At 49.7% G+C, this 11,876-nt stretch overlaps 1 protein-coding gene across 1 annotated transcript in view; it reads right to left on the bottom strand.

Moving 5' to 3' along the window:
- Positions 1–9,643, bottom strand: part of PIGQ (phosphatidylinositol glycan anchor biosynthesis class Q) — a 30,635-nt gene extending 20,992 nt beyond the window's left edge. The window contains exons 1-3 of the mRNA XM_009639895.2: positions 8,882–9,643; positions 3,438–3,569; positions 2,047–2,167 (exon numbers count right to left, since the gene is read on the bottom strand). Coding sequence (XP_009638190.1) covers positions 2,047–2,167; positions 3,438–3,569; positions 8,882–9,516 — 888 coding nt within the window. The 5' untranslated portion in view covers positions 9,517–9,643. The remainder of the gene's footprint in view (positions 1–2,046; positions 2,168–3,437; positions 3,570–8,881) is intronic.
- Between the last annotated feature and the right edge of the window lie 2,233 nt (positions 9,644–11,876).

The raw sequence follows: 11,876 nt of genomic DNA, 5'->3' as shown, positions 1-11,876 counted from the left end.
TTTGCTGTCACACTGGAAAAGAAGCAGTGCTGGCTTGCACACCAAATGCTGAAGTCATTGCTATATTTTGGGATTGCTCAGATCTGCATTTTTTAAGGCCTGCACATAACGCTTATAAACCAATGCCCACCGAGGGCAGTAAGAGGGCTCCAAATGATTTTATGTCCACAGTCTAATATGCTTGAAAGAAGAAAGTAAGGCTGGAAAACAAGAGGAGTTGTAAGTGGCCTGAACTGATAAGCTTGGAGATATTGCAGAGAAGAAAGGCACCGATGAGGCCGCCCACACGAGGACGACTTAACGCTTCCAGGAAAGTAAGTAAACGGCTCTTCATGATAGCAAGGCAATGAAGTCCGCACACGCAGGAGACATGGTGAAAGTAACTGGCATCACGACACGTGAGTTGAGTGGCAGAGAGCTAAATTACTGAAAGAGGAACGAACGGGCAACTCTCACGCACAAACCCACCCAGGGCAGGTGCTGGGTCGGATACACCTTGAGCCCAGGGAGCGTCCATCTGCCAAAGACAGCGGGCAGATGGAAGCCCTCCCGGAGCCACCTGTGCAAACAGAAGCACAGCCAAGAGCCACTTCCTTGCAGACTCACTAAGAAACCAGATTTGAGAGCTGGACACTTACAGAAATCCCACAGGGAAAGCTCTAGAGAACTTAAAATATCTGTGTGAAAATACTTAGGAATAAGACTCAGAAAAATATTTTTAGCGTACAGCTCAAGTACAAGAGCAAGTGTACTGCGAGAATTGTGGTCCCTTCTACCCCATCACTGCTGCTGAGTACTGTCTGCAGCTATCCTTAAAGTTTGACTATGAAGGATAAAAAAAATAGCAATAACAACAATCCACAGCTACGCTGGACGCTCCGTACTCACTTTCTGAAAGCACAAGGTGTGCAAGCATGATCAGAGACCTATGGCTTCTAACAATTAAAAGGTTAGACATGGACCAAGCAGATCATCACCATGGGAAACACGAGCTCTTCCCAAGAAAGCCAAGGTTAAGTAGGAAAAATAAATTGCTGCTGGAATTCTCTAATTGCAATAAAATTCCTCTCAGCCAAGAAGCTGGAGCAAGAGCAAAGAGAGGACATTCTTCAGCTGCTGGAAAGAACCCAACGGAAAGATCCACCTTCTTTCCCAGAAACGAAAGGGAAGTGGGCAGAGGAAGGACCAGGCCGTGCAGCTGCGTGCTTAGCACTGGCTGCACACGTATTCCCACGACACAGCAGCTCTTAAACCGGAGCTAACTTCAGCTTAGTGGTCTGGTCTCCAGCCTCTGAAGCACGTTACGTGTTCCTTACTGCCACTAAACAGATATATTGGAGTACTGCACCTAAAAATGAACACCACAAAAGCAGGGTGGTACGAGTCGTACTTGTTCTTCATGAATTTATGCTGACGTCGAGGGATCTTGGTGGGCAAGAGGAGTTGTGTTTGAAAAAATCACAGGACACAGCAAGTTTTCCTGGTTTACCCTCTGCACACCAGAGCTCTTAGATGGGATTTCAGGTGTTTATATCCTGACTCGCTAATGCTTTTGGATTTCCCCATGCAATTCCTCTTCAGAAGCACACCCGCGCTGCTCACCGAGTTTGACTTCTCAGCAGTTTATCAGATTCAACCCAGGTTACAGGTACTTATTTTTTCCCCAAATGCCCCATATAGCAACAACTTGAGGACACCTCCTGTCGACTCCAGAACAAAAGCATTCCGGCTTGGTAACCACTTGACCTGCAGCTGCCGAGCCCTGTCCCAGCCATAATTCTTACCTGAGGAGCTGGAGCAGCCCTCCAGTAAACACCTAATTACTACTCACCGCACATGCAAAGCAGAGCTGTGCTCCTCTGAGCAGCCCCAGCAGGCCTGATCTGACGATTTCATGTTCTCGAGGAGACCTAACCCACATGACTTCAGACAGGATGCTCTGAAATCCTTGTGCATAAAGCACTGCCTCCTTACAGCTACCCCAGGTGCCAAGAGCTGGTCAGTACCCCCAGCAAGCGAAAGAGCAACAGCTTTGCCCAGACTTACATCAGCCATGGGGATGAGAGTGTCGGCGAGGTGACCAATGCGGTTCTTTTTGTAGAGCCAGGACATCAGCAATATCCCCAGAGTCACATCAACCAGCAGAGAGACAAAGATGTTGGCTTTCCTGCATGCAGGGTAAAGAGAAACGGTGTTAGAGCAAAAGGACGGACGGTGTTTAATGTTTCAGTGACAGCTGCCCGCTTCGCTTACATAGCGTCTTTGATGTCGCAGGGACACCAGGCCAATTTACTGAAGAGAGACAGTGTAGAGATCTTTTGACTTTCACTGGTGTGCTGCTACTTCTGTGGCCAAAGACAGAGCCACTTGGAGCCTGCCACACCACAAAACCTTTCATAGTAAGGGGAGTGAAGAGTGGGACTGAAGCCACATAGAGGAATGTTAGACAAAGTGCCCGTGTGTGTGTGTGTGTGTGTGTGTATATATATATAAAAAAAATATATATACACACACACACTCAGGGGGGATTTACCAACACTAAGGGCACCAGCGCTTGGATTATCCACGTTGGGCATTCCCCAGCCCTTGGAGCATCCACCCTGAGATCAGATGCCTTTCCAAGAGGCACACTTGAGTTGAACCCCTAGCGATCAACAGTGTTTCTGGGTACATAAACGCACCCCAAAGGGCTGCTGAACTGCCCCCTTGCTGCTGGAGTTTCTGAATGAAACTCCATTACGTGAGTTATTCGGGAAGTCAGATTAAACAATCACGGTTACTTTTGGCCTTCAAATCTGCTCATCTATTTTAGGTGTTCCCTGGGAGTCTATTACTGCAGGATCAGAGAACCACGCAGAACAAGACTGACTGTGTCGTGGCCGTAGGGCATTCAATATCTGCCTCGGATCTCTGCCTCTCCCTGTTCCACTCACCATGCTGCATGTTTGCTTTTTCCCTTACACTGACTTTGTCACTGCTGTTGGAGTCTCTGGTCTCCAGTCACTGCAAGAAAGACTCCCCAAACCAGTGGGTGAACGAGGGGAGCATTTAAACCCTTCTGCTCTTATGGGAAGTGCCCCTGAATTCTGATTGCAGGTTTTGGTTACCAGCAGCGTATGTGAAAGCACTGAGCTTGTGGGAGTACCGACAGCAAAGCACTACACACAGGGGTGCCGTGCAGGCTTTCGGGGGGCAATACCCTGGCTGCCTTTCCCAGGCGAGGGAAAAGGGCACGTACCTGGCAAAAGGCATAATTAATATAAACAGAGTGCAAAGTAAAGATCTGTAAACTAGCAGGCAGTAGAGCAAGGCAGGCAACGCGACACGGTTTAGCAAGGACCCCGTAGTGCTGCGTGGGCACAGGATCCGTGGTTTGGGCTCCCCAGAGGAGACGAGGCTAGAGCAAAGGCGTGCATGACTTCTTGTGTACTCCATACCTCATTACTTGAGCCTGGGTTTGAGCCTTCTTGCCACTGCTGATGACCTGGAGGTGCTGCAGGCGATGTCCCAGCTGCTCACAAGTTGAGAGTTTGCTCCATAAGAAAGACAAAGGCCAAAACTTCAGCACCCTGCAGAAACACCATGGGAAAGGCCCCTTTTGCTTTCGCCACGCAGCAGGCTGCACAGCGTACAAACTCCATGCAAAACATGGCGTAAAGTTAAGGTTGTACAACCAGAGATGCTGTCAACGTATCATCATTAAAGGATATTAGATGTTAACTACGCTCTTAAAGGTTAGCAGAATTAAGGCAGCCTTTCCAGATTGAGACATCTAGGGCAGGCAGGACAAGGGGCAATGGGCACAAACTGAAGCACAAGAGGTTCCAGTTGAACGGGAGGAAGAACTTGTTGACTGTGAGGGTGCCTGAGCCCTGGCCCAGGCTGCCCAGGGGGGCTGTGGAGTCTCCTTCTCTGGAGATCTTCAACCCCCACCTGGACGCTGTCCTGTGCCCCCTGCTCTGGGTGAGCCTGCTTGGGCAGGGGGGTGGCATTGGGTGAGCTCCGGGGGGCCCTGCCAACCCCTGCTGGTCTGGGATTTTGTAAAACCCAGTGTCTCGCTCTTCCAAGGAAGGCAGAATGCAATCCTGATTCCAGCCAGTGCCCAGGGACACGTCCCTGGGATCGCACGCTGCTCTGAGGCACCAGGAGGCTGGAGTCAAGGCAGTTGTGTGCACGGCACAACACCACAACACGGCGCGACTGCTTCACAAGTCCTACTATTTCTAAGCACAAGTCTTTACCATATCACAAACAGCCGTATTCTCCCTGCAGTTTCTGTCCCTCTTTTCTTTTTCTTCCACTTGATCCTTTTTTTTTCCTCTCTTACTCCTAAATTCCTTTCTCAGGGTCTTCATTTCTATCCTCTCTCCACTGCCTTGCCAAGAGTGACCAGCACGATGCAGCTAACACGACAATTAGCATTTAATTAGGTTTCCCAGTTAACATCCCCACTAGGCTTGTAGGGGAGGAAACATTCACACGGTTCTTTTTTAGTGACTCAGAAGAAAAGTACTAAATGATGCTCAATTATTTTGGGGAGTTACTTGTATTACCACACAACCTATAACGAAAGGAACGATGGCCATTTGTGTAGGCTAAAACGACACTGCGGCACGCAGCCCAGCCAAAGGCGGCACAGCAACACAAAGCACCACGTTGTGGGGAATAAATTCTGATGGGGACACAACCTGGATCGCTTCTTTTCGGTATGCAATGGTGGTTTCACTATTTTCACAGTGTTTCTTGTTAAGGGTCCGAGAATCCATGTTCACTTTTAGTCCTTTTCTTCACCTACCCCCTCTTACTGTGGTGGCACGTCCCTTCCCTTTACATTCATTCCAAACACTAAAATGATTCCTGGTATCCTGCTCCGCTTTTGGAATTGTACAGCTGTCTGGGTCGTTAGCGAGTGCCGCCACCCAGAGATGTCCCTACAATGTGTGCACGCTTCCCTGAACTTCACCTGGAGGACTTTGCCCATGGGCCAGCAGCAGGGTGCCCTTAGGACTGCCCAGGATAAACTGCAGGATGGGCAGACGGGGGCCCCGGCTGCTATTTATACATTTTACACCAATCGTAAGGGTACAGCTCGTTCGAAATCCTGCTCGGTTCACTGTGGTTGCCATCCCCTTCCTCCCCCCACCCTCCTGAGCCCTTTCAGCCATCCTTCGTGCAAGGTTTGTCAGAGCACCAAAGTTCCCCCTTTCCCCCTCCCCGTACAAATTTCACGCACATTGGTTTTGAAACACAGGCAGTGTACTGTGAATCACCCTTCTTAATTTGAGGCATCCGAGTTACTCAGCTCTTCGTTACAGCCTCCCACCTTAGAGACAGATGAAGGCACTGTTCCTCAGCTGGCTTGTCAGGAGGCGATACCTAAGGCGGCGCAGGACAGCCCACCGTGCCGGGGAGGGAGCCGGGGAGGCGACGGCGCTGGCCACTGATCTCAAAGGCCTGGGCTTGCAGATTCACAGTGGCACAAGCGCAGACGAGTTTTCTCTTCCAATTATATCCTAACCCAGTGGTTACAAATTCTGGTGCGGCAAACCTCTGCTAGAGCAGAGAATTGCACTTGAAATGCAGAGAGGGGGGGAGGAGAAACGCTCTACCTGTGTGGTTACGCACAGACAGCTGAGGGCAGAAAAATTACTAGAGAAACCAAGGGCTGCCAGGCCATCTCAGTTCAAGTAGAACGCAACGGCTCTGGGGCCCCGTGCTAAACACTCGCTGGGCTGACAGTCTCCCCCATCCTCTCCCAGCAATGTCTGTCTCGTACCATGCATTGCTGCTCCACGACTCCCCGAGCTAGGGGCAGCTGGCTTGTGGGTCACCCGGCTTGTGGGTCGCCCAGCTTGTGGGTCGCCTGGCAGCCAGACACCCCTGGTCAAAGGAAGGGACGGGCTGCTCCTCTCTTCCGCCCAAGGAACGTCTTGACCAAGTGAGAAGGATTCCAAAGCAGCCTCATTCCCAGGAGCACCCGCCAACACGTGCACCCACGGCCGCCTGCAACGGGGAAATGCATCTCCGTGATTGAGCAGGATGGGGAGACACCAACCTCTATGCCACTTTGGAAAGTAAATACATACACATCCTTATTTAAATAAAAATACAGGCACGCTGCAAAAAGCTCAATGTGATAAATGCAAGATGTGCTACGGAAACTCCCGTCTCCAAGAGTGCTGAAGAAGAAAGCCAGAGATGTTTCTTGTGTAGTCTTCCACCCCTGTACCTACTGACCATGCGTTGCCATAAATGCTCCCACTTGTTTACCACACTGTATATAGAACAATTTTCAGAAGTGCAATGGAAAACCAACCAAATTAAAAAAAACAAACAAACAAAAACCAAGTGATGTCATGTCATTGCACTACTTAAGCAGCAGGAGAACCTTGGGGTATTTCCAAACATAAGGAATTTTAGCAATAAATTAACATAGCCTGCATGAGTCAATCTTGATTTTCCAATTCAATGTTTTTTCCAAGAGCAAGAGTGGATTTTTCAGGGATCAGATGAAAAGCAAACTCTCTGAATCTGGATCACATGCGAATGTTAAAGCTCCATTAACCAGAACCCCCAGCTGTCTTTTTGCTCCTTGCTAGAACCTGGAGGAACAGTGCCTCCCTTCCGGATGAGGAATCAAAGGTCATGGCGTTTGCAAACGGACCTTTTTTTTTTTTTTTTTTTTTTTTAAAAAGAGCAAACATAGTTTATTGCCTCGATACTAAATCACCCTGATGTCCCCAACAGCGCACTAGAGACCTTCAGCGGTAATGGAAATCCCGCACACCAGCCTGACTGAAGAGAGGGTTGCAATGGCCATCCCTTAGCACATGGTGGTGCTGAAGAAATGCCTTCATCTGAGAAGGACAGGACTTGGGAGCCTCAGGAAGCTTGGATGGATGTCAGCACTCACTTCCTGAGATTTCCAGCTCTGCTGCCCTGCTTCCTCAGCACAAACGCGCAGCTGTGGCATATCCAAAACAGCCCTAAGCCTCCGCAGCCTGAGAGGACATGGCTGATCTCTTTCAAAGCTGACTATCCCTTAACATCACCAAAACCTGGGAAAGAAAGAAGTCCCATAACCGGGAGGAGCAAAAACCTGGCCGATGTTATTTTATGGGATGCCCTGTCCCAGCACAGGGAGGAGGGGACTGGAGGGACACCTGCACGTGACATCTCAAACCCTCTCTGCCTTGTGCACACGAAGGCGGCGGTACCACACGTCACGTGCTAAATTGAACCAAATTACATTCAAGGACTTGGAAGGTCAAATGGGAGGTTTGCTATAAAGCCAGGTGCTAATCTCTGTTCTCCAAGACCGATGTTTTAAAACACCCGTAAGATAAGTAAATGTAATGTTGATACAATGGGTGAATAAAACAAAGCAGAAAGAAACCTCTATCTACCTCCCAAGGTTAAGAAAAGGTTCAGCCTAGGTTTACGTACAGCTGACTGCTGCCTGGCTGCTGCTCTGGCTCAAAACGTCCCTACTGGGCTTAGGAAAAGCCAAAATCAGAATAGCTGCCGATAAGCTGGGTAGCAGCTATCTGTGCCCAACCTGCCAGTCTGAGCTCAAGCTCCCAGTTATGCTTAGACTGGGGCCTTCTGGAGACCTGCGAGGCTTGGGCTTAACCTGACTCTAAGCCTGGTCCGAATCCTAGCACCGATCAAGGTGGGCAAGTCTGACTTTGAGACCAAGTCCCTACGCAGAAAAGGATCGTCCTGTTTGTTGGCAGTCGCACGCAGTCCATGGACAGCCAGATAAAGGACCATGGGAGTTGACTCCCAGTCTTCTACCCAACCACAAAGTTCTGACTTAGTTACCATTAACGACCATTAATGCACAGTTAGTGGCTACAGAGCCGGACCAGGAACCAGTGGTCTCTGATTGTATCAGGTTTGGGTTTGACCCTAAATCTATTCCGATAGCGTAGTCCAAAGCCAGGCGGTTTTCCCTCTGTGTACCAAAATACATAACCATTTTGCATATGAAGAGTTTCACCGTAATTATTTTATGTCCGATTCATACAACTGGAAACCTGTTAAAAGACTCTGTTCCCCATACCCTGAGGCTGTACTCAAGAAGATTTATCCATGAATACAGTAGTAGCTGTTACCCAAATTTCATCAATCAAAGTGTCCCCTTGCAGCCTGGAACCTGAGTTCCACTCCCCTCTCCGCACAACCTCTCTAGGCGGGCTGCCCAGATGTGTTCTTAAGCTTTCTACGCAGAAGCTTCCCCCCTTCAAACCCGCTCAGAATTCCTCTTCAGCGCAAGCACTTGCCACCTGTTACATTTGAAGTGTCTTATTCAGTTCCATGGTTGTGACAGCGGGATTCCACCACGGATTCCTGCAGTCCAGCATTCCCTGTGACCTGCTGCAAGGTGCACAGGTTGCAGCACCACCGCCTGCTAGAGAGATGATGGGTGTAGACACGCTATTTGCTGATGCTTCACAGCCATGGAGGGAGTCATAGCAAACAGGGAGTAAGGAGTCCCAGCTGTCGAGCCCTTAAGGAGATCCTCACGTCATTCTGTCAGCCATAGAATAGCTGGAAACCCAATGTTTTAGCTGTGATGAAACTGAAGTGGGGCTGAGCAACCCCTGCTGCAAACAGGGAGGAGATCAGGAGGTCAGCGCCTCCCCAGAAAACCTCCCAGCTTCTTGAAAAGCTCTACCATATCTGAGGGAGCCTTTAGCCTTGCATTTTCAACAGAGCTCCCCAAACTTTAACAGCAGCCTTGCGGCAGCCCGTTTCCAACAGAATGATTTTCTATCAACCATATTTCTCACTGGGGTGGAGCAGCAACCCTGCAGATGCCTGAAGAGGAATTACATTTCCACACAAAACGTAAGCTGGCTGATGTCGCAACACTTACCTGCTCCTGCAGATCCCAGAAATAGAGGCCTGCTTCATCAGCTCCACGATGATACTAGCTTCAACGCCATCCGACTGCCAGTGGGTCAGCTTGATGGGCCCATCATCGTATCTGTCCGTCATGAACAGCATCTTACTCTTCGCAACGGTGTCGAAGATGGCAGAGAGCTTTGAAGCATCATCTGCCCGGTGGTCAGCAGAGGTCGCAGTGTCCAAAGGGGGATGCAGGTGGGAAAGCATGACTTTGCGCTGGTCATAGTACACCAAGATAATTTCTTCCTCCTTAGGGTTGTTAGAGCGTTTCTGAAGGGTAGAACAGCTCCAGAATTTGCTGTCTCCTTCTTTGCTTATCTGAATCCACGGCTCATGGGAGAATATTGTCCCAAGGTCTTCCAAGAACTCACTCAGACTCTCTTCTTTCTCCTGTTTGCTGTTGCTCCACGAGCCGAGCACGGAAACACTGACTTTAGTCACCCGCTGGACTTCACTGAGATACTGCTTCACCTGGACAGGAATAAAAGGGAAATGGACCACGGCGAGGACAACAGCCGAGTTCTGTTCGGAGATCCAGCGGCCGATCAAAATCCCACTTTCTGCCAAAGAGCAGCACGACGGAAAGAAGACCTTCAGTACCATGGCAGTGATCCTGGAAGAATAAACACAAATAAAACTTGAGAATGGTGATTAAATGCAAGGAGAATCTGAGCTGACCAAAGTCACCGGGGGGGAGGACGAATCAAGTGTTAAAACACTAACGCCAACCAACCACCCGCATCATGACATTAGTGATGGCCAGCAGACATACACACATCGGAGAAGTATTCAGGAGGTTCCTGATAATCTGTGGTCTTTGAAGCGAGGGGCGTTGAGCCTGGAGTTTCTCAGCAAAGCCCTTTTCCCAGTCCCAGAGCAGTGCTTCATGACAGAACACCGAGAGGCACAGCCCGTCGGACCAGCTGAGATCAGGAATCCATCCAGCCTCGGATCTCGGATCTGACACTGGATGGGCTTGCGCACCTCCTAGAGAAGGGACCACATCGTAGTACGCTGCAGCGCCTCTGGGGAATATTACCTCCTCTTACCAACAGTCAAACAGTGGTTTGTGCTATAAAGCCAGATCATTTCAGAGCCTTTATTGTCTGGGAACCCAGAGCTGCACTCTGCAATAAACTCACTGACCGGCCTTGGTCGGGTCACTCATCTCCTCCCGTCCCACTCCTCTCATCTGGAAACAGAGGCGACGGCTTTGTCCAAAGGGACTGATTGAAGCTTATGTGGTGGTTTTAATTCATTAGATACAAGATCCTAAGAAAGGAGAAGTGTCTCTGCTTTATCAGTGTTCTTTATCTACAATATTTTTCTTCGTGTTATTACAAAACCATCAAACATCTCAATGGCTCTGTAAGACTTTTACAAAGCGGAGCTCGGAGGCAGCTGATGATGTCTCTTTAAATAAAGTGGAGGTTTCTAACAGAAATATAATTGCAGTAAGGAGGGCGCTGGCACAGAACAGTCGGCGCCCGGCGCCTGTTGTCCTTTCCTGTCCTTCAGTGCTTTGTTAGAGACGTGAAAACTCCGCAGGCCCCCGAGGCTGGCTCCTCTGCGAGGGACCCAGTCAATCGGAAAGAGGAACGCAGAGTATATTTATAACACGCAGAGAGGATGCGCAAGGCAGAGGTCCCTGGCGTTTCGGTTTTTTCTCTCCTTTTGACACAGGACAATCGATCAAGTAAACCTCAGCGCCTGGCAATTCGCTACAGCGTGGAGGAGGCGATGGGGAATCACAGAATCGCAAGGGTTGGAAGGGACCTCAGCGAAGGCTGCTATTTATGTATTTCAATGAACCTACTCCCAACCCGGCCATGTACAGCAGTAGGGAACGCCTGCCTACGGACGAGTTGTCAGCCCCTCGAGGCGGCGAGGTGAAGTCTCCTGGGTGCACAGCTCGCTCCTCCGATGGGAAGTAATGGGGTTTTTTTCCTGGGGACTGAATTTTCCCCTTTTACTACAAAACTGCAAAGCACAGACCTCCCCTCAAAGAGGCGTACGGGCACTCGCCAGGGATTTTGTCCGCAGCGTGCTGCGCCGGGGAGCACCGTCCCACGCTGCCTCACAGACCCACCAGCCCATGGCGAGATTCGGGGGCCACAGAGAGAATTCCACCCCTCCCTCCTTGGCCAGAAGGATATCCTCGGAGACGAGGAGTCTGCAGGGAAGCAGGATGGCGGAAGAACTTCAGATGATGTGGTTTTCCAAAGGTCTGCAAGCCTCCAGCAGAAGGGGAAGGGAAGCGGAAAGAGGCATCAGAGGAAGAGCAGAGAACGGTGGATGTGACATCCTGGGACCGCAAGGGTGGGAGAGACCAAAGCCCTGCAGTACGACTGAAAGCCGTCATCTTTCCCCAGACAAAGTTTAATGGCCCAAATGAACTGAAACCCAAGGCACCCAAGCTTATTTTTCACTTCTACTGAAATAGCTAAGACTCGGGTATTTTTTGGTGGGTTTTTTTTCTGGAAGACCACGAAGACATCGAAGGACCCTACCTGGAAGAGCTGCTCCTGGCACACAGAGGAAACTGTGGTGACAGTCACCTAACAGACAGTTGGGTCCTTAAAGAAAGTTTGAAATAAAGCTTGGCCCCTACGTTTTGTTTTTCCTTCTTCTAGAAAGACTGCAGTTTGTCTGAGGATACTGGCCAAAATAGTCTTCCCCTCGCCGCCTCTCCTAGCTCCGATTGTTAAAGAAACATCGGCAGGTGAGATGTGATTTGCTTCACAGTTTAGCTTCAGGTCTGAAAAAGGATTTTCTTTCTTTTCCCCTCAGACCCACTCCCAGGAAAAAGGAAATCAGTGATATAAACACAGGGGCTCCAAATGGCAAAAGAACAGATGGAACATGCCGGGAGCATACACAGGCGCATATGCCCAGAAAGGATTTAAAATTATATAAATTTAGCGGAAGTGATAACACCCTAGCTACATCGCGGTCCCAAAACC

This window comes from Egretta garzetta, unplaced genomic scaffold (assembly GCF_000687185.1).
Source record: "Egretta garzetta isolate BGI_Z169 unplaced genomic scaffold, ASM68718v1 scaffold140, whole genome shotgun sequence".
In the NCBI taxonomy this organism is placed as follows: Eukaryota; Metazoa; Chordata; class Aves; order Pelecaniformes; family Ardeidae; genus Egretta; species Egretta garzetta.
This window is presented reverse-complemented; position numbering and strand designations above follow the sequence as displayed.